This window comes from Diceros bicornis, chromosome 16 (genome assembly GCF_020826845.1).
Source record: "Diceros bicornis minor isolate mBicDic1 chromosome 16, mDicBic1.mat.cur, whole genome shotgun sequence".
Classification (NCBI taxonomy): Eukaryota; Metazoa; Chordata; class Mammalia; order Perissodactyla; family Rhinocerotidae; genus Diceros; species Diceros bicornis.
In genome coordinates, this window is record NC_080755.1 from 59,564,823 (window position 1) to 59,588,509 (window position 23,687).

At 37.2% G+C, this 23,687-nt stretch overlaps 1 protein-coding gene across 2 annotated transcripts in view; it reads right to left on the reverse strand.

Annotated features, from left to right (window-relative positions):
- Nucleotides 1-3,065: 3,065 nt before the first annotated feature.
- CD226 (CD226 molecule) overlaps nt 3,066-23,687 on the reverse strand; it is an 80,539-nt gene continuing 59,917 nt past the window's right edge. For both annotated transcript variants that reach the window (XM_058557286.1, XM_058557287.1), the window contains 3 exons: nt 12,395-12,497; nt 8,147-8,204; nt 3,066-5,543 (listed from right to left, as the gene is read on the reverse strand). In XM_058557286.1, the coding sequence (XP_058413269.1) occupies nt 5,430-5,543; nt 8,147-8,204; nt 12,395-12,497 (275 nt within the window). In that variant the 3' untranslated portion in view covers nt 3,066-5,429. The remainder of the gene's footprint in view (nt 5,544-8,146; nt 8,205-12,394; nt 12,498-23,687) is intronic.

Sequence of the window (23,687 nt, forward strand, 5' to 3'; positions counted from 1 at the left end):
AGTATCTAATGAGTCCTGGTACTCATATCATTCAAATAAATTAACTGTTTTTTATATAATATAGTCAGCATCAACTTCCAAAGCTTACAACTAATACTCGCAACTTTTATGTACACAAACCCAAACATAACAGGCTTCTTATTGTTCCTTCTTCCGGGCACTGGTGAAATACTTGCAATCTGAAACCTCATATCCTTTTGTACTGGGGAATTTTCTAGAATTGATTCCAGGCTTTATGTTCCTCACTCTTCTTTTTTCTAGATGAAGTGAGACATCAGGATGACAGCTATGCAGAAAGAACCACTGCTTGTTGGCCCAAGCCAAGGTTCTAGGGTAACGTTTTCGGTAGATGAGATTGTTGCAATATCTGCTGCATCACAGAGGATCTGGAGCGCTCACTTAGACCACTGGTGAAGACTCTGAGGTAAATTTATGGTGAATACAAAAAGAGTAAGCTAAAAAGAGATAATTACTAACTCTAGGTGGAAAAAAAGTTATGTAGGAGAGAAAGCACAATTGTTTTTATCATATGATTCAACTGAGAAGAGTGTTGGCAAGATCATAAAAAAATAAACGCCCAATATTTAAATAATCAAAATTTTGATATAAATATTTTGGAAGAATAGGTACATGAGAAGAGTTTGCATGTGTGGTGAGCTTGTGGAGAGGAAGACACCTAATTCAATAATGTCTAAAATTGGAAAAAAATCTGGTAGTGATATAAACATGCTATTCAGAAAAGTAGAGAGAAATAAAATAATCAATCAGAAGAAGTGAAATTTCTTGTCTCAATGGAGGGAAAATGGGAAGGGCAGGAACTACGATTTTTTGCAAAACACCCTTGTATAGCACTTGGACTATTTGAACTACGTGCACTTATAAGATGCACCGAATGTTGCACTGAGATAGAAGTTACAAAGTGTCAGTGGTTTGAATTGTTTTCTGCATTTAACTCTCCATGTTCACAGTATTCTGTAGGAATTTTCCCCTAATATTCTTAGATGGCAAATGAAACTAACGATCATGGAGCTCTGCATTTTATTCATTCACGCTACAGAATACAGTACATCAAGGCAAACATTTGCATACCCTACAAAACCCAAGAGTCTGAAATTACACATAAAACTGGGAAAAATATTCTAAAGAGGGTAACTATGCAACTTACCATTCAAACGGGGACAACAGGCAATAAATGGAGATTATTCCAGACATTTATCACCCATACCCCTAAATCAGATCTTTTCTTACAACATCTTACAACATAATTAGTGCTTTGAATCTAGAAAAATAGAATATGTAAACATACCTTGAAGAATTATAAAATTTCCTTAGAAAGCACTGCAGTTCATTTTAGAAGCCACAGTTCTGCCTCTTGGATCACTAGCAATAGAAAAGTTTTTTTAAAAAAATCTTGTTTCTGTCTTTCAGATAAGTGTATAAGAGCCCAGAGACTTGGCTTAGAATAATTCCAATAAACCAGACCAACGAAAAAATATACTGACTTACGCAAAAGTCTTAAGGTGAAGGTCAACGCTTTCTAGATATTACATTCTAATAGTGGACAATCTAATGATGGTAATAAAACAATTGTTACATGTTTAATTGTTTTATATTTCTCAAAAATATCTTCTTATCACTATTGTGGAAAGAAGCTAAACTTCATACTCATAATTTAGCACCTCCACTTATACTTTATAAGCATCTTAATTCTACAGTATCTTAATCTTGCTGAAATTTTGTATAAACAGTACCAAATACAGCACATTATTATAAATCAAGGAGAAGCATTTTGATTACAGTGATTTCTAATTACAATGTGGACTCTACCAATTCAGAAAATTACTGCAATCCAGCTGCAGTTTTTATTTAATATAGTTCTATATAAACCAACGTAACTTGGATGTTTACAATAAAAGTAAACCTATTAAAATTATTTTTAATTTTCCATACATTATAAATTGATAATCAATATGTTTTAAATTTATATGTATAATATTTTAGTAATAAACTGAATTACTTAAAACATTCTATAAATTTGAATATTTACTAACTAAAAATTATAGCCTCATCCCCCTGCCTCCCATCCTCTAAGCATGATTACAAGTTAATGAAATCTCTCTTCTATTCTCTCAGCATGCATAAAGACCTTTAAATAATGTTTCAAGGTCTCCCTGTTGATAATATAATCAATACCTAGTCATTGTAGGTTAATGAGATGCATTCTTTCCCTGACAAAACTGTGTACTCTATAATGACATTTAACAAACTTATCTACCTTGTCATCACACAGCAATTCCCTTTAATTGGTTTCTTTAATATAAACATTAAAATAATGGCATTCAAAGGAAACACAGATTTTTATTTAATGTGTTATATATATCAATATAAATTATATATGTAAAAAGGAATCTTAGGAAGCATCTTGCTTCCTAACTAGCACCTTGCAAAAAAGATTTAAAACATAAGTTTGATTCAATTCTTTTTTTTTATAATTTTATTTATTTATTTTTTCCCCCAAAGCCCCAGTAGATAGTTGTATGTCATAGCTGCACATCCTTCTAGTTGCTGTATGTGGGACGTGGCCTCAGCATGGCTGGAGAAGCAGTGCGTCGGTGCGCACCTGAGATCCGAACCCGGACCACCAGCAACGGAGCACGCGCACTTAACTGCTAAGCCACGGGGCCGGCCCTAGTTTAATTCAATTCTGACCTTTTATTCTGGGGATCTGTTTTGATCTGTTTCTTTAGTAACAACCAGAAGAGTAGGTACACAGATTAGAAAAAAAACTATGTGTGTGTGTGTATATACACACACACACACACACAATACATATAGCATATACCTTATATACATATATACACCATATATATGGTATATATAATATATAGCAGGTATAGTTATATATATACACATATATACACAGTTAGAGGTACAAAACTCTAGCAAATTAGGTACAATATTAAAGAGATCACAACGAAAGTGTTTTGTTAAGTAAAGACATCCAGAGAAAGAAAATGAATGAACAGAATTTCAGCAGTGTAAAAGCTGAGAGTGTACCAGGAAGTCATGTCAGAGAACTTTTAGCAGAGTTTAAGAGTGTTCTGCATCCTGGAAAGATCCTGAGCTCTGCAGAGAAAGAATATATAGAAAAGAAGAAGTGACAGAGTAAATAGTTCTCATAAATATTTTGAATGAGAGATTTTTTTTTTTAATTAAAACACCCATTGAAAAAGAGACAAGTTTCAAATGTTCTGGAGGCTTTGCAACACTTGAGCGGTTTGCCACAAAAGTCCCCCATGAAACCACGACTAAAGGCCACCAGGACAATGACGCCTGGCTGTACTGTTCTCATCCCCCAGTAGTCATTTTCCCGTTAAAATGGGTTTACATTTCCCCACATTGCAATGGTAGAAAGGTTTTACTTCTCACCTGTATTAGACATTGAGAATTTGGTTATTAGAATCTTCCAGAAAGTAATATTTTGATTAACTTTTAGGAAAAAGAAATAGTTTATTTTTTAAATGATGCTAAGTTTGCTTCACCATGCAAACTGACAGATTCAGCCGTGGAAACTTTCATAGATCTGATATAGTTAACACAATGGTAGATCGTTTTCTTCTAAACCACCTTCCGGCTTTGTTACACTAATGTATTTGTGGAAACACTTCACGATCCAGACATAAAGATCTCTAAGCAAACAAGATAAAAATGAGAGCTAACTCTTCTTGCATGAACATAAGCAAGTACATAGCTGGGAAGTGGTCATTTTTATTTTTTCCCCCCAAAACATGTAGAGACACTGACAATTTCTGTAATTCACAGAATAATTGCACTATTTGGTGTGAATGGTATTTAAAGCTAAAATCATAAAATACCCACTGACTTGCTTAAAAATGTAAATTACAGCTTAGAATCTATCTAGACAAAATGAGAATTTGGTTTTGCTTCACTTAAGAGTATCATGAAAAGTCCACAACTTTGATACTTATATGCAGTTTTCGTGATGAATCTTTCAGAGATGAGGATCTTTTAGAGATGAGTAATGAATATTTGAGACACCATGATCACTATGTTTGGTAATGACCATTGTAGTTTCAAGATGACCATAACCATTACCGAGTTTCACAAATACTTTTCATTGTTTGCCTCCATCTAGAATGTGGACAAGGCAGGCATGGTCTCTAATTGCTCTGTCAGTGATATCACCAGGGTTATCTTTGGCCAAACTGTGAAGCAGGACAAGTTTCTCTGTGTATCGTCCCATTTTTTGATCCCTTTTCCTCCTTCCTGTACCCTCCCAATGCTCTTCCCCCTCACTTTTCTATCCTACCACCCTATACCACCACTATCAGCTATCATTCTTTTTCTTATACTTAGACTTCACATAATTATTTAAATAATAATAATAATAATGCCTAGGTACCTAACCCTTTAGAGAGAATTTATATATTAAAAATAATTCTCAAAAGTAGAAAATAATTCAATATCAAAAACATTGTTATTATTGAATCGTCTACTACACTTGCTGATAAGGTTAGTCCAGGGATAGTGGCAAGAATTCTGTATGGAACTGGAGAGGAATTTATTTGAGAATAGAAAGGGAAGAGACTTCCTTGTCACATTTCTCTTTCTCTTGACCAGTCATTTATTCTGCCAACTACTCTTCTGGACTAAGCTGATAAAGCAGATTCTAGAAGTAGGGAGAGAGGGAGCTAATCTAAATCCACCCGCATATTCTCTTTTTAGTTGGCTAACAAGAAATATCTTGAAATGTCACTGCAGTCCACATTTGTTGGTAACCAGCGCAGCTTCCAGGCTCCTCTTCCCTTCTTCTAAAGACACTCTGAATTTCCCAGTACTCTGCTTTGGCTCCACTCCTAGCTCTAGAGATGAACCCTTAATTGACTTCATCCTTTCTGGCCATGATGACTGTTTAATTATGGGCAAATAACCAAATTTGTTTGCTCCATCAGAGAAGAAAACTCTCGACTAGACAAAAACAAGGATGATGAATTGCCAAGAGTTGTCGGCAGTCATCTTGGAAACACAAGGGAAATGCCTAAATGGGAGTTAGGCTAACTCCAAGAAGTGGATCCAACATGGTGAAAGAGGATGCAGAAACTGGGTTATGCCTATACTTAATTCTAGACAAGTAAGCCCTGATAAATAACCCTTGCCTCAAGATTGCTCTCCTCTGGATTGTTCCATTACATGGTTCAATAAGTTTCCTTTTATGTATAAGGTAATTAGAGCCAGGTTTTCCAAAACATTTCTGCTAAGAATGTTCTCTAGGTAATGCAGTATTTTTCCTATCAAATGAAATAAATTCAGTCAACTGGTATCCAAGGTAGACTGAGTAGTGGGAAGAAATTGTATAAAGATCCATGTACATAATAGTCATCATCATTTGCTCAGATCAAGGAAAGAGCTTAGACTCTAATCTTTGGTCTACGAGAGAAGGTTGGGTAGTTAACATAAATATCCTCTCTTGCATCATCTGGCGGTTGATTGGTAAACATGGGACTTCTGTAATTGTTGGCTGCCTAGAAAGACAAACAGAGAAGATGTCAATAATTCACTGCATTTCAGCAACTAATGAAGACACTCAAAACATAAATCTCTCCTCAATTCAACCACAATTATAGGTCAAAATTCTATTCGAATAATTTCATAAAACATTCTCTTCATTGTATTGAACTTCTGTGAGAAATCGTATTCTTGGTTTGCAGGGCTCTGAGTGAGATGCAACAGGAACCTAGCCTAGATCATCGTTTGTTATAGTGTGTTATGAATTACTGCTTACATGTAGAACTCCCTCTCCCAATGTTAGGCTATTTTGATGAGAACAATTATTCTCATTTTTTATATGGAAATTCTAGTATAGTATTTTCCCATAGTGGGTACCCATTAATTTCTGCTGAAAGAATGTGTTAATTAAAGAAATATTTTAAAGTACACAGTGTCCTGGCTTAAAAATAAGCAACTGAACACCATAAAAGAAATTACCAAAAAAACTGACATTCACTTTCAAGATGATGTTACACAATCATTAATCTTCTCTCTTAATAAAGTCACTTTGATCACTGGTACACACGTGTGACAGGAAATATGTAGGCATGAGTAAATGAGAGAAAGAAAGAAACTGAGAGGAAGAGAAGGAGAATGAGACAGAGAGGTTTTTTTTAGCAAGCAGTTTGGAAATTTAGAGTGGTTTTGGTGTTTGCAAGAAGAAAGCAAAAGGAAAGTTCAAGTGCCATTGTTACTATATAGCCTGTTTAAAAAAAAAAAAAAAGAATTGGTAGGTCTCACCTCTTTATCTTTCACAGTCCAACTTACTAACTTTCTAATCATCCTTCAAAACAGCATTATTCTACAATAGCCTGAAAAAGTTGAATACCTAATGTAGGAAGTCGCAAAGCTCCTCTCCTCCTCTGAAATTAATAGCAATAAATTTGGCTTTGGATTGGCTTGAGTGGACAACAGCTAAGGACAAAGAAGGGGTCCAAAAATTGTATACGACAGAGCACTGTTTTAGCGCATGCTGGAGTGGCAGAGGAAACAAGACAAGATTTCTTGAGTCTTTGCAATTGATGGCAAGAAGCAAGCCATGAATTATTCAGAAAAAAATTTTGTTTTGCAAAGAGTAACTACTTAATAGAAGAAAAAAGTTAAACTGACAGATTATTAAGAAGTCTGAAGCACACATATTGGATTGTCAGAAACTTTTTAGTACTTGACATTTTGGCCATGTAGAATTCAATTGCAAATAATTAAGTTGAAAAAAAAATGGATGTAACTTTAGATACCACTTGGGGAAACATTTTGTTGTAAAATTTTGTAAACAGATAATACGTGTTAAAGATAATTGACTTATAGTGGAAATAATGAGCATGAAATAAGCATCACTCTTATCTGCAAAGCCAGAAGGAACTTTCTACTCTTTCAATAAACAATAAGGGTCAGCAGCAAGGTAGTGTGAAACAATGTTACAGTTCATCAGACTCCTGCAGCCAATCAGAAATTTCTTTAGCTTTATAATCTGAGCATTCACGAATTAATAAATTATTCCAAACATAATAATGATAATGAATATCATGCATTGTGTATGTGCTTGCTATGCTTCAGGTGTTTTATGTAGTTTCCTCACAATAACCTTATGACATAAAAATATTGTTATGCCCTATACTGGGTCTGATAGCATTCCCCCAAAATTTATGTCCTTCCCAGACGTTCATAATGTGATCTTATTTGGAATTAGGGTTGTTGCAGATGTAATCACAGTCGTACATATCTTAACAACACGGATATGTTCTGAGAAATGTGTCATTGGGTGATTTCATCGTTGTGCGAACATCACAGAGTGTACTTACACAAACCTAGAAGCAATAGCCTACCACACACTTAGACTATATGGTACTAATCTTACGGGACCACCATCATATATGCAGTCTGTCGTTGACCGAAACGCCATTATGCAGCACATGACTGTAGTTATGATGAGGTCATACTGGAGTAAGGTGGTCCTTAGTCCAATATGACTGGTGTCTTTATAAGAAGAGGAGGAGAGACACAGGTAAGCATGTGTGCACGCACATGCACACACACAGGGAAGAATGCCACGTGAAGACAGGCAGAGACTAGAGTGACGCGTCTACAAACCAAGGAATGCAAACGACTGCCAACAACCACCAGGAACTAGGAGAGAAGCATGGAACAGACTCTCCTCCCAAGAAAGAACAGATCCTGCTGAGACCTTGATTTTGAACTTCAATCCTCCAGAACTGTGAGAGGAAAGATTTCTATTGTTTTAAGTCACCCATTTTACGGTAATTTTATTGTGGCAGACGTAAGAAACTAATATAGATTTTGGTAATACTGAATGTTTATTATTATTATTATGTCAGTGTAATTGCACCTTTACTTATATTAATGTAAAACAGTTTCAAAGGGCATTAATAATAGGAGAATAATAGTTCAGAACATAACTGATACTTGAGTAGCTGATACTTGCATTACAGGCAACTGCATGACCAGGTTATTGAAAGGAGAATGGAAAAGAAGATTGCTAACTGCAAAATGGAAGGACTTTACAAGACATTTATGATGCACAAAGGGAGGAAAAGATGACAATTCTGAGAAAACTTACCTTATTCTGTGTATCCCAGGACTCTTTAACTAGAACACTTTGCTGTCTCCTTTTCCTTCTGGGAATACATATTCAATAGAGGCATTAAGAATTACACTCCAGCACTAGTATTATTTCAAATGCGTTATACCTTACCTGTCCCACAGCCCACAGGCCCTTACTAAATATGCTGAAGTAATATCCACAGTTGCTTTATACATACTTATCCAAAATTCCATTGACCTAAATTTTTCATTTTCCCTAACTTCTACAATGGTGAAGGCAACTAAATGGATATCCAGCCAGTGTACATTAGTAAGTACAATTGAAACTTCCTTTTAAATGCCAATGGTGTAACTTCTTAGATGACAATGATAATATAATTAAGCTTTATAGAATCTTCCAGGGATTTTATTAAACCACTTGTATGGATTATTTTATTTCGATTTCATCAAAAACTCTATATTTTACAAATTGAGAAACTGAGGCATAGAGAGGAAGAGTAACTTGCCCCAAATCACATGGTTGGTTAGAGGTAGTATTGGGATTTGAATCCACAGCCTTCCTCTTGATTATTAGGTCCTACTGTTTCTGGAGTCACATTGCTGCAGTTCAATGGGCCACATAGAGCCATACTATTCATTAAACTCTCCACAGTTTCAACAAAATCCACAAAAACCTAACTTCTTTGAAAAGAAACTACAAGAGAAGAAGAAAGAAGCAAGGTAATTGAATGCAATAGATGAAATAACCATATCCAAGTGTATGGAAATAGTTATTACGGGAAGATGGTAACTATCTCTTTTCATCTCCCTGAAGAAAAGATTCTTATTGAGCCACAGAAGAGATGAGTTAGACACAAAATGTAGTGTTTTTTCCTTCATGGAAAAAGATGAAGTTATAATTCCTTCATGGAAATTTTGAAAACCAGGCAATCTAGTCTCGCTCCAAAGAAAGGTTGTTCAGATGATGGATGTTGACCCTAATGGTCTCTTCTAGTCGCTATGAAATCCTCCTACTGTGTCAACATAATCACAAACTTGTCTTATTTTATGTGCATTTATTTGTTTACTTATTAAGTATTATTAATTACTTTATTTATTTGATGTGTAAGTTTACTACGTGCAAGTCATGTTTCTAGATATTTTGTATAAGTTATTTACTCCTCAAAAGAAATCTGTGATATACATGCTGTTATTACCTTCTTTTAGAAATGAGGAAACAAATGAGACACAGATCTGTGACCTTTGATCTTTTGTTAAATCATGGTTCACAAGCCTTTCTATATCATAACATAGAGATAACTTTCCCAAATAGGTCTAAATATATATATATATATATATATATATATATATATATATATAAAATAAATACATATATATGTTTTGACATAAGCCTAGAGTATACAACATGATGAAGAAAAGAGAACCTTAAGCTTAGAGTCTGGGATCTGTGTTTAACTTGTGCTCTGCAATTGACTAGTTATTTTCATCTCTGAAGTTCAGTCCTCTCATCTGTAAAATAAAGACAGTAAACATAATGTGGTTCATTCTAGGTTGACCAACCGTGCTGGTTCACTTAGTCCTAAGGAGTTTCCTGAGATGTGGGATTTTCAGTGCTGAAACCAGGAAAGTCCCAGGCAAACGAAGACCTCCTATTTGTTGTGAACATCAATGCTGACAACAAATGTAAAAAGAAGTGTCCAACATTTTGCTCCCTAAATATTAAATTTCTTCCTACAAACGCAGGTGTCATTCTATAGACTATATCTTGGCTCTGTCACTCTTCCCAGAGCTCCGTACTTCCCCAGCCGTGTTCACTTGATAGTTTCACTGTTCTGATCTCCAGCTGAAAACAACACACTGGGAGTAGAGAAAAGCTTCAAATGCTTCTGGACACACAGGCTCATAGGCACCAGGTGTGAAGCAAGAATTCAATTTTGTCTCAGCACACTCTGACTTATTTTGATTTCTATCCAACTCAGTACATCAGAAGCGGCATGATTGTTTTAAACGGTTGCTAAGATAGAGTTCACAAGGTCATTGGTTAAGCCCTTGGGTCATTTTTCATAACATTTCCATTCTGAGTAATAACCACAAACCAATACTAGTGACAAGGTAGAAAGAACAAGTGCTCTTTCCTTTGTGATGTTCAGCCATGATTATGCATTCAAGTCCACTAATCTTCTTTTTATCACATTTAACCAAGTGGGACAAAATATTCTACAGTTCAATTTAGCTATTCATGTAAAAGTGATGCATTTCATGAAGCTAAATCCATCATGTCCAACATCTGTGACCCTCCACAGATCCATTCTGTCACTCACTCTCTCTTAGTCATGTTGTCCTTGTTCCCGTGTGCTCCTGCTCTCACTTCTGCCCTCGGTGCATTTTTTATCAACCAAGGTGAAGGAGTAGAGAAATCCTCAGTGTCACTAACATCCTGGGTTCCTTACCTCAATCTGCTAATTTCTGACCAGGGAAAGACTTGAGGGCAGCCGGCGATGGAGAGAAAGGAAAAACAACAGTTTCGTGTTTCAATTTAATTAGAAAAATGCTTATCGACCATCCGTTATTTGGAAAGATTAGCACTAAATGCTATCAAACATTAAAAAATGAATAAAACACAATCCCTGCCATTAGGAATAGAAGGGAAGACAAGCATAAAAATGATTAAACTACAGAGCAGGCTGTGAGCTGTAGCAGATAAGAAGTACATGTGATTCCAGACGGTGACATCATATCTCTTTGCAGGGAGGGAGAAGCAGCATAGACTTCCAGAGGGGACATGTGTCCCACACCTTGAATGACACCTGTCCCACAGGATTAAGACCAAAGATGGAGAAAACAGCATTTTGGTGGCATACCAAATGGGAAGAGAGTCGAGTGTGTTCACAGGATAAAAGTTGCAGTTGTAACAAAATTTGTCACCATCGGAGAGAATAAGTAAAGTAGAAAATATGAATGAACATTAGGTTGGGCTCAGAAAGTAGGGCACCTCTAATGACAGGATTAATGGGTTTTACCATTTTTCTAGTGGCAGTGGGAAGATAATGAAAGGTTTTAAACAAGAGGCTGACCTGGCCAGTCTACCTTTTAGAAGAGGAAGAAGGAAAAATCAGATGGGTTAGAAAGAGAGGAGATACCTGGGGACAGGAGAGCAGATTGGAGAGTATTACTAAAATCAGGTGAGCCATGGTAAGAGCCTCCGAAGAGGGAGAGGCTGGGGAGACAAGATGGAGAAGCCTACTGGAAATCCTATCAATAAGCATGCATGTGCAAGTGTGGGTGTGCTTAGCACTCTTCCTGAGGGAGGAGAGACGAGTGGAGACAGATATACTCATTCACTCAAAAAACATATATTAAGTGTCTACAATGTGCTAGATGTGCAAAATGTGGACATCAAACGTTTGGTCCTTTCCTCCCTTAAGAAGATGACACTTTAGTTGGAAAACAAATAGAAGGAGGAATTCCAACCCCATATGATTACAGCTCAGATTGCAACAAATACCTAGACAAGCAAGTTGATGAACATGGGAGAACTAGAAAAAGAAGAAAGAGTCAACCAAGAAGACCCTAGAAAATTCCCAAGTGTGCCACAAGACAGTAAAAGTAAGAAACTTTGGTAGAGGCCAAACGGCCACCTGCTCTCTCTAGGCAGCCCCTTCCAACCCCTTTCTTCCTCAATAATTTTTAATAATACTACCTAGATTGCTGGTTTCAGAGAATAGACAATCATTTAAAATTATGTTGTTTGCTTATTAGAACATGCGCTTCATTACGCCGTCTTCTCCACCGTCACAATAAATATTTGATGACTGAATAAATGAAGATATTATTACTGTTCAATCCTGTTCTTCCCCTTCTCAGAATCTCTCTCTCTCTGACACATACACACACACACACACACACACACACACACACACACTCACCCCCTCAAGGGCACCCTGTTTTCCTTGCAGAAGGAGAAAGATAGATGGGGTAGCAGACAGGGAAGACGCATCAGGTAGTTGGCTGCCCAGAATATGAAAGCTTTGTTAATATGGGGGCAGACTGCCAGCTCCTAGTAATTCTTAAATGAACTCCTCTAGCTCCCTCCTCCAATATCAGCACAACTACTTCTCCTTCGTGTAAGAACAGCACTCAAAAAACTGTATGTGAGCGCTAAGACAGTTTGACCAGTTACAGGGTTATTAACAGAGAACCTCGACCATTACTCGACGAGAATTACTCAGGGTAAACAAGATGCAGGAGGAGTGGCAATACTCACCTCTTATGAAGAATGACAATGACGGTGGTAATTAGGATAACAAACAGCAACAATAAAACTGTCCCTCCAGCCACGAAGAGGATGTATCCGTTATCGGTTTCACCTAGGAGAAAAAAATTATTGTAGGAATTAGGAATTCAGCTAAAGCTGGAAAAAAAGGAAGGTGGGAAAATGAGGAACAGGTACATCAATCATCTTAGAGTTACAAGTGAAAACAAAGAATCCAATAAAAAATAAGACAAGATAAGAGAAAAAGACAATTTTTCTTTTAGAGTCTCCTAAATATTTCTGACTCCTCACAGATTTTTATTAGTTCCTTGATTCAGTTGGGCTTAACACCTTAAGAAGAACAAAGAACAGAAAGAGTGTATGTTCAAGACAGATATCACTTCATTCTAAGGAGCTCCCAGTTGCATACACAAAATCTTTTGTAGAAAAAATAACTATCAAAACCATATGTAAATGAAGATTACTTCTTAAGTCTGATCTATTACGCACATTAAATGCACAACAGTATGCAACTTTGATGTTTATAAGTAGAATTTTGTTTTTTTTAAACAGTTTTTTATTTATTTGTTTATTATTTTTTTTTTGTGAGGAAGACCAGCTCTGAGCTAACATCTATTGCCAATCCTCTTCCTTTTTATTTTTTCCCCAAAGCCCCAGTAGATAGCTGTTATGTCATAGCTGCACATCCTTCTAGTTGCTGTATGTGGAACTCGGCCTCAGCATGGCCGGAGAAGCGGTGGGTCGGTGCGCGCCCGGGATCCGAACCCGGGCCACCAGTAGCGGAGCGCGCGCACTTAACCACTAAGCCACGGGGCCGGCCAAGTAGAATTTAGTTTAAGAAATATTTTCTTCTCAATTGGAGTTAATCATAAAACATAATCAGGAAAAATACGTTACTGCAATTCAGTGCTTAAAGTGGAAAGAACAATGGTCCAGGAATGTGAAAATCTCATCCTGGTTCTTTCACTATTTCCTTGTTCGACCTCCATCTAATTCCTTGACCTTCTCTGCATGCCTTTCTTCATCTGTCAAGTGATGACAACGCCGACAGTTCTAATTACATCTCAGAATTGTGGTAAGGATCTAATGAGGCAATATTCAAAGGAGCAATGAACTACTAGAGAAATGTCCCTCTGGAGCGTGATCCCAATGAGGTCAGAGACCATTTTATCTCTAAAATGTCCTCCTGCCCATGGCATATCTCACTGACCACCCACAGAGCTCCTTCCACAGAAGAAACTCCATCTATACGTGCTGTTGACCAGAAAGGGATTGAATTGAAACTAGGAGCCCTCTGAATTGCCACGTCTCTTTGGGACAGCAAACTTGCCTGTGTCACCTCCTACAGGAAGGGAGCAGGCCACGGCAGAGAACAGTACAACCTCCCTCCCTCTTGAAATTAAAGCTAAAATGCTCATACGCATCCCCAGGCTGTCTGAAACCCTATGGCAACCTAAAAATCATGCTTCTCAATGGATTCTTCCCAATCTTTTCCTCAGATTATTTCTTCCTTCCTAACTCACTATTTAGCTGAGATTTTTTCATGATAAGAGCTCAAAGTCTACATCCACTTGTTCTTTTGTAATCTCTAGTGCAAAGGGAAACTGAGTCAAATAAACATTATTTTTATTTTTTAAATTTGTTTGACTATAAGGTGAATAAAAGCAGAAAAACATGTGAACACTTTAAAGACTTTGTACATGGAGTCTAAGAATGGCCTTTGTCCATATATGATGGGGAGTGGGAAAGCTAAATTAATTCAGAACAAAAATACATTGAACCTCCACTACAAAAGAAACAATGAGATTTTCTCCCCATCAAATAAGAAATTAAACTTTTTAAGCTCTTGACACATCATAAAAAATAAACAAAATACCTGAAACAATTTTGCATTATAACACAAGACTATAAAAGGACCACACTTGCCGTACTGAAATAATTTAAATATAGTAGATGCTAAGGTTAAATCAATCAGGTAATCATAGTGAGAAAATTAAAGTTATGATTAAAAAATTCATTGACAGTATTCTAGGAAAATTGTTTACTTTTCAAATGCTATTTAGATCTTTGTCTTGTGAAAAAAAATATCTGGGCGGACTAGAGACCTAAATTTTTTCATGTAAACATTAGAAGAAACTATAAGTAAATATTATTTAATCTCTGGAATGAGAAATGACTTTCCAATTTATAAAAATAAATCAATATATAGGATTGACCTGGTCAAAAGGAAAAATATCTGTAGGTCAACATTATCACAAACTACATGCAAAGACAAACAAAAAAACTGGTTAGTATATTTAACATATCGTAGCTATTAAGAAAAAGCTATATAAGACAATAAGAAAGATACCAACAACTTAATAACTAAAAGCACTTAAAGAATAAGTTTGTATAAAAGGAAGACCATGGGGAGATAGACATCTCAAGCTCTATTGGGAGCAGTGAAAACGGCTACAATCTGGATCCATACAGAAATGGGTCTCCGTGTGTCAGACCCTTTCACTAGGTGCTTGCACTTCTGATTAATTACTTTATTCTAAAGAAATACTCAGAAACGTGAACAAAGAGTTTTGTGAAACATTTGTAACAGCAAAAAGAAAATCCTTATTTCCCAACAGTAGACTAATGAGTAAGACTACACAGCTGTGGTTCTCAAACTTAATTTGCATCAGAATCACCTGGGGGCTTGTTAAAGCACAGATTGCTGAGCCCCTCTCAGAATTTCTGATTCAGTAGGTCTGGGTGGGTTCCAGAATTTCCAGCTCCCATATGATGCCTATGTTGCTGGCCAGGGAACCACTCTTTGAAAATCAGAGCTACAGACACCAGAACGAAGTGTGTAAAGAATTCCAATGAAATGGAAAACTGCCGACTATAGACATGAAGTTAAGTAGAATTTCAAAACCAGAATTCACAATTGCACATGCTATCATATCTCAATCAAGCATAGAATTTACGGGGAAAAAAGCCTGCAAGGCAACAACATGCCAAAATTTTTAATTGATGATCTTCAGGAAGTGGAATTAAAAGCAATCATTTCTTTAGGCTTTTTGGTATTTTCCAAACTTTCTAAATGATGCCTTGCTTTTATTAATCAGAAAAAAAGAATAGTACAAAAATTTAAAGTTCTGGATGCTTAAAACAGTATAATTTGCCAAATTTTAGTGGTTATATTTAAAGTGCACAATGTAAAGAACTTCTTTGTAGAAGTATCCTCAGAATCCTTAAGAATTAAGATGGCATTCTTTATTAAGCTCTAAATTATATAAATTAAAAAGTAGAAACCACTGAAAAGTATGGCCATTTGTTTCACCCTGCTTAATTATAAATGCAAATTTCAAATGCATTCTTTAATGTGAAATATTTTACTTCTTTCTAACCTCTTCTAGTAATGTTTGACCTGTTGGAGTCGGATCTGTTTATCCATTCATCTTTTAACACATAGTATTTCAAGGCATACTATGTACCTGGCATTATAGACAAAATGGTGAGTAAAAAATCTGGTACCTAAAGGGAAAACACCAGTAGATGAAAACTGTCTTTCTACTCATAACACTTCTGACACTAAGTTCCCCAGAGCTGGCACAGACCCTACAGGTTAAGGGTTCAGTCCCACAACACTGCCTGTGCCCCCTGCAGACTCTAATCATAAGTCCAGGCCTCTTGCACTTCTGACCACCCAGCTATAAATTGGAGGTTCTCATGATCCCCTCCTCAGTTCAGTAATTTGCTATAACATCTCACAGAACTCAAGGAAACTCTTTACCTACTATTACTGATTTATTACAACAGATACAACTCAAAAGCAGCCAAATGGAAGAGATACATAAGGCAAGTAATGGGAGGAGGGGTGGTGCACATGGAGCTTCCACGCCCTCTGGGAATGCGTCACCCTCCCAGCACCTCCATCTGTTCACTATCCTGGAAGCTCTCTGAATCCCATCATTTAGGGGTTTTATGGAGGTTTCATTAGGCATGATTGACTAAATCATTGGCCATTGGTGATTAAGTCAATCCCCAGCCCATCACCCCTTGCCCCTCCCCAGAGGTCAAGGGCTGAAAGTTCCAACCCTCTAATCACATGCTTGATTCCTCTGGCAACCAGCCCTCACCCTGGAGCTATCTAGGTGCTTTCAGCCACCAGTCGCCTCATTAACATACAAAAAGATACTCATCACTCTGAAGATTCCCAGGGTCTTAGAAGCTCTTGTGTCTAAGGAACTGGGAACCAACACCAAATATTATAGCAAAGATGCTCCTAGTGCCCCTGTAACTTAGAAAATTACAAGAGTTTAGGAGCTCTGTGAAAGGAACCGGGGGCAGAGACTGAACATATATCTCTTATTATATCACAGAACCTGATTTAAGGAGCTTACATTGTTTTTGAAAGGTCCTGTATGATTTAAGAATACGCAAGGATCAATAAGGATCCTCCAAGGATCAATTTCTTACCCATGAGAAATATGGTAAAGGCATAGGGGTCAGATAGAGATTCAATCACACTCCAGAGACCTCACGGTCTACAGTTTCCCAGCCTACAGCCCAGCCCGCTTCTCATTCCTTTCCCTGCCCCACTCTGCTGGGTTAACAGGAGCATCACTTCTTAGAACCAGGGTGGTGGAACCACACAACCTGCTGGGCCCTGTATGGCTAAAAACAAAAACAAAAAGCAAATGGATATGGATGCTTTAGGGAATTAATCACTAGTTCATAATATTCACTTTCCCTAAATTCTGCTAACAGATCTGAGGTTGAGTAACGGCAGCACTCAAGCCCTTCTCTTAAAGAATTATTGTGTATTCTCAGTAGCCACTGTTTTGCTGATTTCTTTTTTTTCACTTTCATCCCAATGCTATGTTGATTCATAGGAGGACAAAAGTGTCTTGAACCATAAAGCCATTATTTTCCCTCCCATCAAAAAAGATAAACACAGTTAAAACAATTTAAAGCACGTCACTGAGATATATAAATGAATAATTTACTCCAGGACTGTGACCCTCCAGCCTACGTTTCTGCCAATGACAAATATTTATGGCTGAGTTATAAACCCTTAGAAAGGCTCATGATAGAAATGCTGCCAGGTCCTTTCCTCAGAGCCTGGCGGGCAAGAGTAGGCATTAATGTCTATTGTTTATCCTTTATTAGACTTTGGGGTGGAGTTAGGGAGTGAGGAACCATGTAACTCAGAACCTAAATATCTGGACCAAAAAACACGCTAGAAAAAACTCACAGATCATGACCCTCTAGCCAGCCCTGGGTAGGTCATTGTAGATATCGGTTCAAGTTATTCTTGCTTTCTTACCTCATTAAAAAGAGAAGCAGAAATATTAGATTTCATTCTATGTACAGATAGAATATACAGGGTGTGAGTTCCCACAGGGTAGATAAGTATGAGCTGACAGACTTAGCATTATCAGATCGATTCCAATTTTTGACTCACTATACAATGCAAATATCCAACCTTCATCCCACATTAGACATTGATTTGCTAGAAAAAAACAGATTGAGGAGGGCAGCCTTAGGGCCTAGTCCTATCTTCTAATTCTTTTCCCTGAAAGACTTCAGCCTAAGACATTTGATCTCCCGGACACTTTTGTTGGCAACTGCAAAATGATGATAAAATCAACCCCAAGGGTGGCTATGGGGCTTAGATAAAACATATAGAAGTGCTTTATATACTTAAACTCTATGTAATATATAAATTATTAATAGTATACTTATATTTTGTATACATACATTCAAAATTGGGGTTAAATAAATAACTTATTTTTATTCTTTTCATGTTGAACTAGTCATGTGTAACAGAGGATGCTTGCTGTGTTCTAGATTCACCTTCTTGGGGAAAGCCAGAGGTAGTCTGATAAACATGTATAAAATAATTGTAGCTTTGGCGGACCACTGGAAATAATGGTAGGCTGAGGTCTGTTGAACTTTCCTGTCTGCCTGAAATATGCATCAAGTGGTTATTGGTATGGTAATATTATTCCAAGTTTTCAAAGGTCAACTTTTTTGTGTGAATCAGTTTTATACTCTTTGTATTTCAGAAACCTTTCCTTGTTTTATAGCAAGAAAGTCCTAGGGAATAAATTATTTTCAGAGAATTAAAGGACCATGACATCAACCTCTAATCTTTCTTCTGAGTGAATAGCAACCACTCTTCCTCAAAATACAAGTATTATCAGATTTTAACTGAGAAACATAAGATGCAGAGAATCTAAATAATTGCCCTGAGGCAAGCCAACAAGAGAAGTGAGTTTCCAACGCAATCTACAATTTTGTTACAGTGGTTTGCCTCTCTTGATGGAAAAAAGTTTCCCAAATGACTTGAAAATTTTACATCAGTTGTGAAGCACATAGTGTAAGATAGGCCGTAAAGTTTACCTGCTCAATATAGGGTGACTGAATGAGCTACATTTTCTGGTGTCATTAGGCACATTATGCTGTACTGTGAGCCATATGCTCTACAGCGAGTGGTGTGTGGCACGGGAGGGTGTCTAAGCCAGCATATGAGGCATAGGGAGGTGAACATCTTTGATTTAGGACACTTGTTGAGAAAATTTTCAAGGCTGACTCCATCATATCAGATGTCTCACCTTCTTACCCAAATATTTCTTAGTCTTCTATTACACTTCTTGAACACGTACCTCAATTTTCATAAACACAGATTATTTAAAGGAGACTGTTTTTATGCATCATAAGTCAGAATGTTAGGAACTGCACATATCTTGCTCATTTTCTCAGTGAATTAGTGTGCAGAAAAGAGTTAACGTAGCAGGCCTGAGACTTGTCTTGACAAAGGCCTGTTTGCAAGGCTGGCTCCTAGTTCGTGTGTGGGAACTTGGATTTTTGGAGCATTCCCACCATTCCCTAACTGCTAGGTGGTTTATTGTGTCTAACCTGTTTATACGAACAATGTGATTTATGCTAAACACCTGCTTTCCTTCTGGGAAACCAGTCAGTCGCTCTGACTCTGCCCCATGCGCCTTTCCCTGTGCTGATTTTTCTGGGTATCCTTTCGCTGTCATAAATCAGAGCCATCCCTTTGGAATGTATCATCAAGAACAGAGCACCCATGTTTCCCAATAGGGGGATGGTGGGAGGGGAGGAGCCTGACTTCCACAGGCGCCTTGCTCCAAGGTACAAAACCACCTCCTGGCATAAAAATGTAAGAAGTTCATTTATCCTTTGGACAAAGCCAATTAGCTAATACAGATGGTCACCCCATTTACCAGGGGAGTTTAGGATGAGCTGTGTGTAACCAATGGTGCTGTCAAGTCCCCTTACTTGAAGACAAGTTATTGTTTTCTTGAGAACATGCATGTAATGAGTTGTATCTGCTGGGCTTTATAAAAGGTGCGATCTCTTTCTGTCTTTGCAATCTCCTAGCAGATCACCTGTGATGAGTATCACAATTCTGCTTTAATGTTTATTCAATAATCAAATTGTTTTCTTTCTCTTCTCCCTTTGTGGAGCAGTTTTCTGGGTAGGGAGAAGATTTTGTTTCTAATTATAATTCCCCAACACATTGTTATTATCACTGTTGTTTAACCAAGTGTAACTCTACAGTGTCATTATCACGCTTATCCACAAGGATATAATAGGAAATTTTTCAAATGCTCTACTGAAATCAAGATACACATTTTCCTCATGCAATAAAACACAGTAGGCCACCATACCATTTAAATATCCTACGTATTTAGCCATTCAATATAAAGGTCCATAAATATGAGAGAATATAACTATTCAGAATATTTTAATATGGAAAATAAACTTCTGTTTTTTCCTGGGAGATTTTGGGTGTTAAGCCCTTGCTGTCCCTGAGGGTACAGGAACTAGAATTCTGATGGCTAATAACTCCAGCTCTGGGTTCAATGGTCATTGATTATCTACAAGAGCTAGAGAGAGAGCAGGATTTCAGAGGAAGGAGAAGGGAGGAGGAACCTAGGACAGATGGAGGGTGTGCTTGGGAATTTTGAGCAGATTCCCGGGAAGTTTCTCAAGGGAGCAGGCTTCCCCATAAGGGGAGAGTCTAGTGGTTGGATCTGGTGAAGACCTCGGGGGCAGGTGCTTTGCAAAGCCAAGATGCTACATGAGAGCTGAGCTATGTCCAGCTCTCTCCAGCAAGAACCTTGATTCTCCTTTGTCCAGAGGCTACTCCTTCAGTTCCCCTAGTCTATTCCTGATGTGGACTTGACTTCATCAGCAATCAGCATTCTCTTCCAGACCCTAATACCTGCTACCCGACTTTGCTCATCCCTCATATGACTGTGTGGAAACACTCCTCACATGACCCTATGCTACCCACAAGCCCCAAAAAAGGCGACAAGTCAGTGGGGAACCCCACAGGCAGCACCTGTGATGAACTGAGCAAGCTTAAGCACACAGAGCTGGAAGAAACTGGGGAGAGATCAAACTTCCATTTCTTTGCCTATACTTGCTCTGCATGTTGGTTCAATTTGAAGTCTATTGCACCTATAAACCTCCTAAAAGGAAGAACACAAGGCTATGAAACTCCACAGTAGCCAGCTTGGCTTGTGATGCGTCTGTTGATGATAGTCGCGATTTTTTTCTTTCACTTGGAGCAGCAATATAGTGCCGTGGTTAAGAACAAGAACTCTGAAGCCAGTCTGCCCGGCTTTGAATCCCAGCCCCTCTCCTTACTGGCTACAAAGCCTTGAATAAGTTACTTAACCTCTCCATGCCTCACTTTCCTCATTCATAAAATGTAAATGATAGAGTTGTGTGACAACTAAATGAGTAATCATCAGCAAATTCTTAGAGTGACTGGCACACGTATAAGCATTGTACGTGAGTCTGTCATATAGGAGCCAAGACAAAGCCCCATGACAGTCAATTCCTACAACTCGACTTGTCCCCTGGGTCCTTAGAAAACCTCAAAATTCAAACTATATGACCCTTACAAAGGCCTATATATAAATGTGTTATAGATTTCATACAGATCTTTTCAGAATATGAAATAGCAAGCTTTGGGCTGAATATTTACCTCCAAATATTCTATCAAATTTTAAATTATTTTATTCTAAAACACGTTCACTAAGTGCTCTACAAAACATATGAAAGCCAATGACTGGCTGTAAGAAACAAGAGCTCTGGTAATAATTTCAAAATCTGCAGCTTTATGTTCTAAAGTTTACCCCATTCTAGGTACTTTCAACATAAGCATCTTTGCCATAGACATCTTTGCTGCAAGTATTTTCGCTGCATAACTAATTGGCCACAAGGATAAAATAATGAAAAATAAAAGAGGGACTTTAAAAAGGACATAATGAGGGGCTGGCCTGGTGGCATAGCGGTTACGTTCACGGGCTCTGCTTCGGCGGCCCAGGGTTCGCAGGTTCAGATCCCGGGCGCAGACCAATGCACCACTTGTCAAGCCATGCTCTGGGGGCATCTCGTATAAAGTAGAGGAAGACAGGCATGGATGTTAGCTAGGGCCAGTATTCCTCAGCAAAAAGAGGAAGATTGGCAACGGATGTTAGCTCAGAGCTAATCTTCCTCACCAAAAAAAAAATAAATAATAACAAAATTAAAAAGACTTTATTGTGAAATAAATACAAAATACTTGAATACATTTAAAATGTGTGTAGATTCATAGCAAGACTGGGCAAATAACTGATTTTATTTTGTAGTTTGTACCTAAGCACTTATCTTCAAATTTTTTGTTCACAGTAGTATACATTTATTTTTTTTGCTTGTTGATTTGTATCCTCATTTTGGCATCCATCTCACTTTCTCTTTTTTGCTATAATTTCTTCCTCATTGAGAGGTATCAGTTTCCAAACACTAGGATGCATATTTGTAATGAGCTTTGTATTGCGTTGTGAAAAGCCTTCTACACTGTCATTTGTTCTTGGCATATTGTCACATTGTCCATTCCTAGATGTTCCAAAGGAAACATGGGAAATGTGGAGCTAAGATTTATATAATATAAAAATAGGAGTGCTGCATCAATGGAGAAATGAAACCAAACTGTTAACCAGTTGAAACCAAACTGTCAACCGGTTATTTTATCTTAACCAAACTGTCAACTGGTTATTTTATCTTTACAGCAAAATTGCCCTACGCCACTTAGTTATGCGTCGAAAACGCTTACAGCAAAGACGTCTGTGGCAAAGATGCTTACAGCAAAAATACCAGACACGTGTATAATTACCCATCTGATCTCTATTTTTTAAAAATAGCCAATGATTAAAAAAGAAATTGCATAATTGGATTTCAAAACTGATACCTTTCTTTATTGGATCAGGAAGAGAAGACAGTAGTCAACACAAAAGCAAAACAATCTGTTTTGATTAAAGTATTTGGGATTTGGCGTATGTGTATATATTTTGTATGAGTGTAAAACTGCCCACACAATCACATGTATTTATTGAATGTTTACCATACGCAGGTTGAATAATATGCTCATTGCTCCTCCTAACAAATGTTCACACATATCTTAATTTACAAATGTACACACGCACACACATTAAAAGAGTGAAGAATTTATCTCAGTGCTCTATATAAGACATGAAAAACTGAAGGCACATTAACATTAGGACAATAATTATACTTTGCAAGCTTGTATTTTTCTATATTTGTCAACTTGCCTCCTGTGTGGACCTAATTTGGGGGTCATTTGCACACCCATTGTGTCCGTGAGCTTTGATTTGAAGCCGCAGAAAATATCCCATTAATGTAGCCTTCTCATCTCAATACTTACTCTTTATTTGCCCGTTGTCCGTCATGATGATGATAAGGATATTTCATTTCACTCACTATTCACCTTAGCTAAAGCCATTTCTCACTCCCCACCAATCCAATAGAAAGCCATAACATTTCAACCTTATATCTATGAAAGGAAGCATCTCTTCTTGTAGGTAAATATGCCACTCGTATATATAAAAGCTCATGAACATCATAGTTACTTTTGAGTTCTAGTAAAAGTGAAATACATTGAATTAATTCTGGAAATAAATCTTAGAGTAGCCAATGAGGACTGCAAATACTTATTTTATAAAAGTTATCCAAAAATATTTCTCTGTTGAATAAATGCCTTCTAAAAATCCCTGAATTATTTCAGCATAAATAACTTTAAGATACAAATTGAGGTTCCAAGATACATCTCTACAAATCACAGATCCATGTTTATTCTTTATTTCCTGTCCTTTTACATAACATAACATAACATAACATAGTCCTCTGCAACCCTACTAGGTCACCTTTGGATATTTGTCAAGTCAGGTCAGTACCTGTTTGAAATACTCCAGTTGAAATTGGAAGT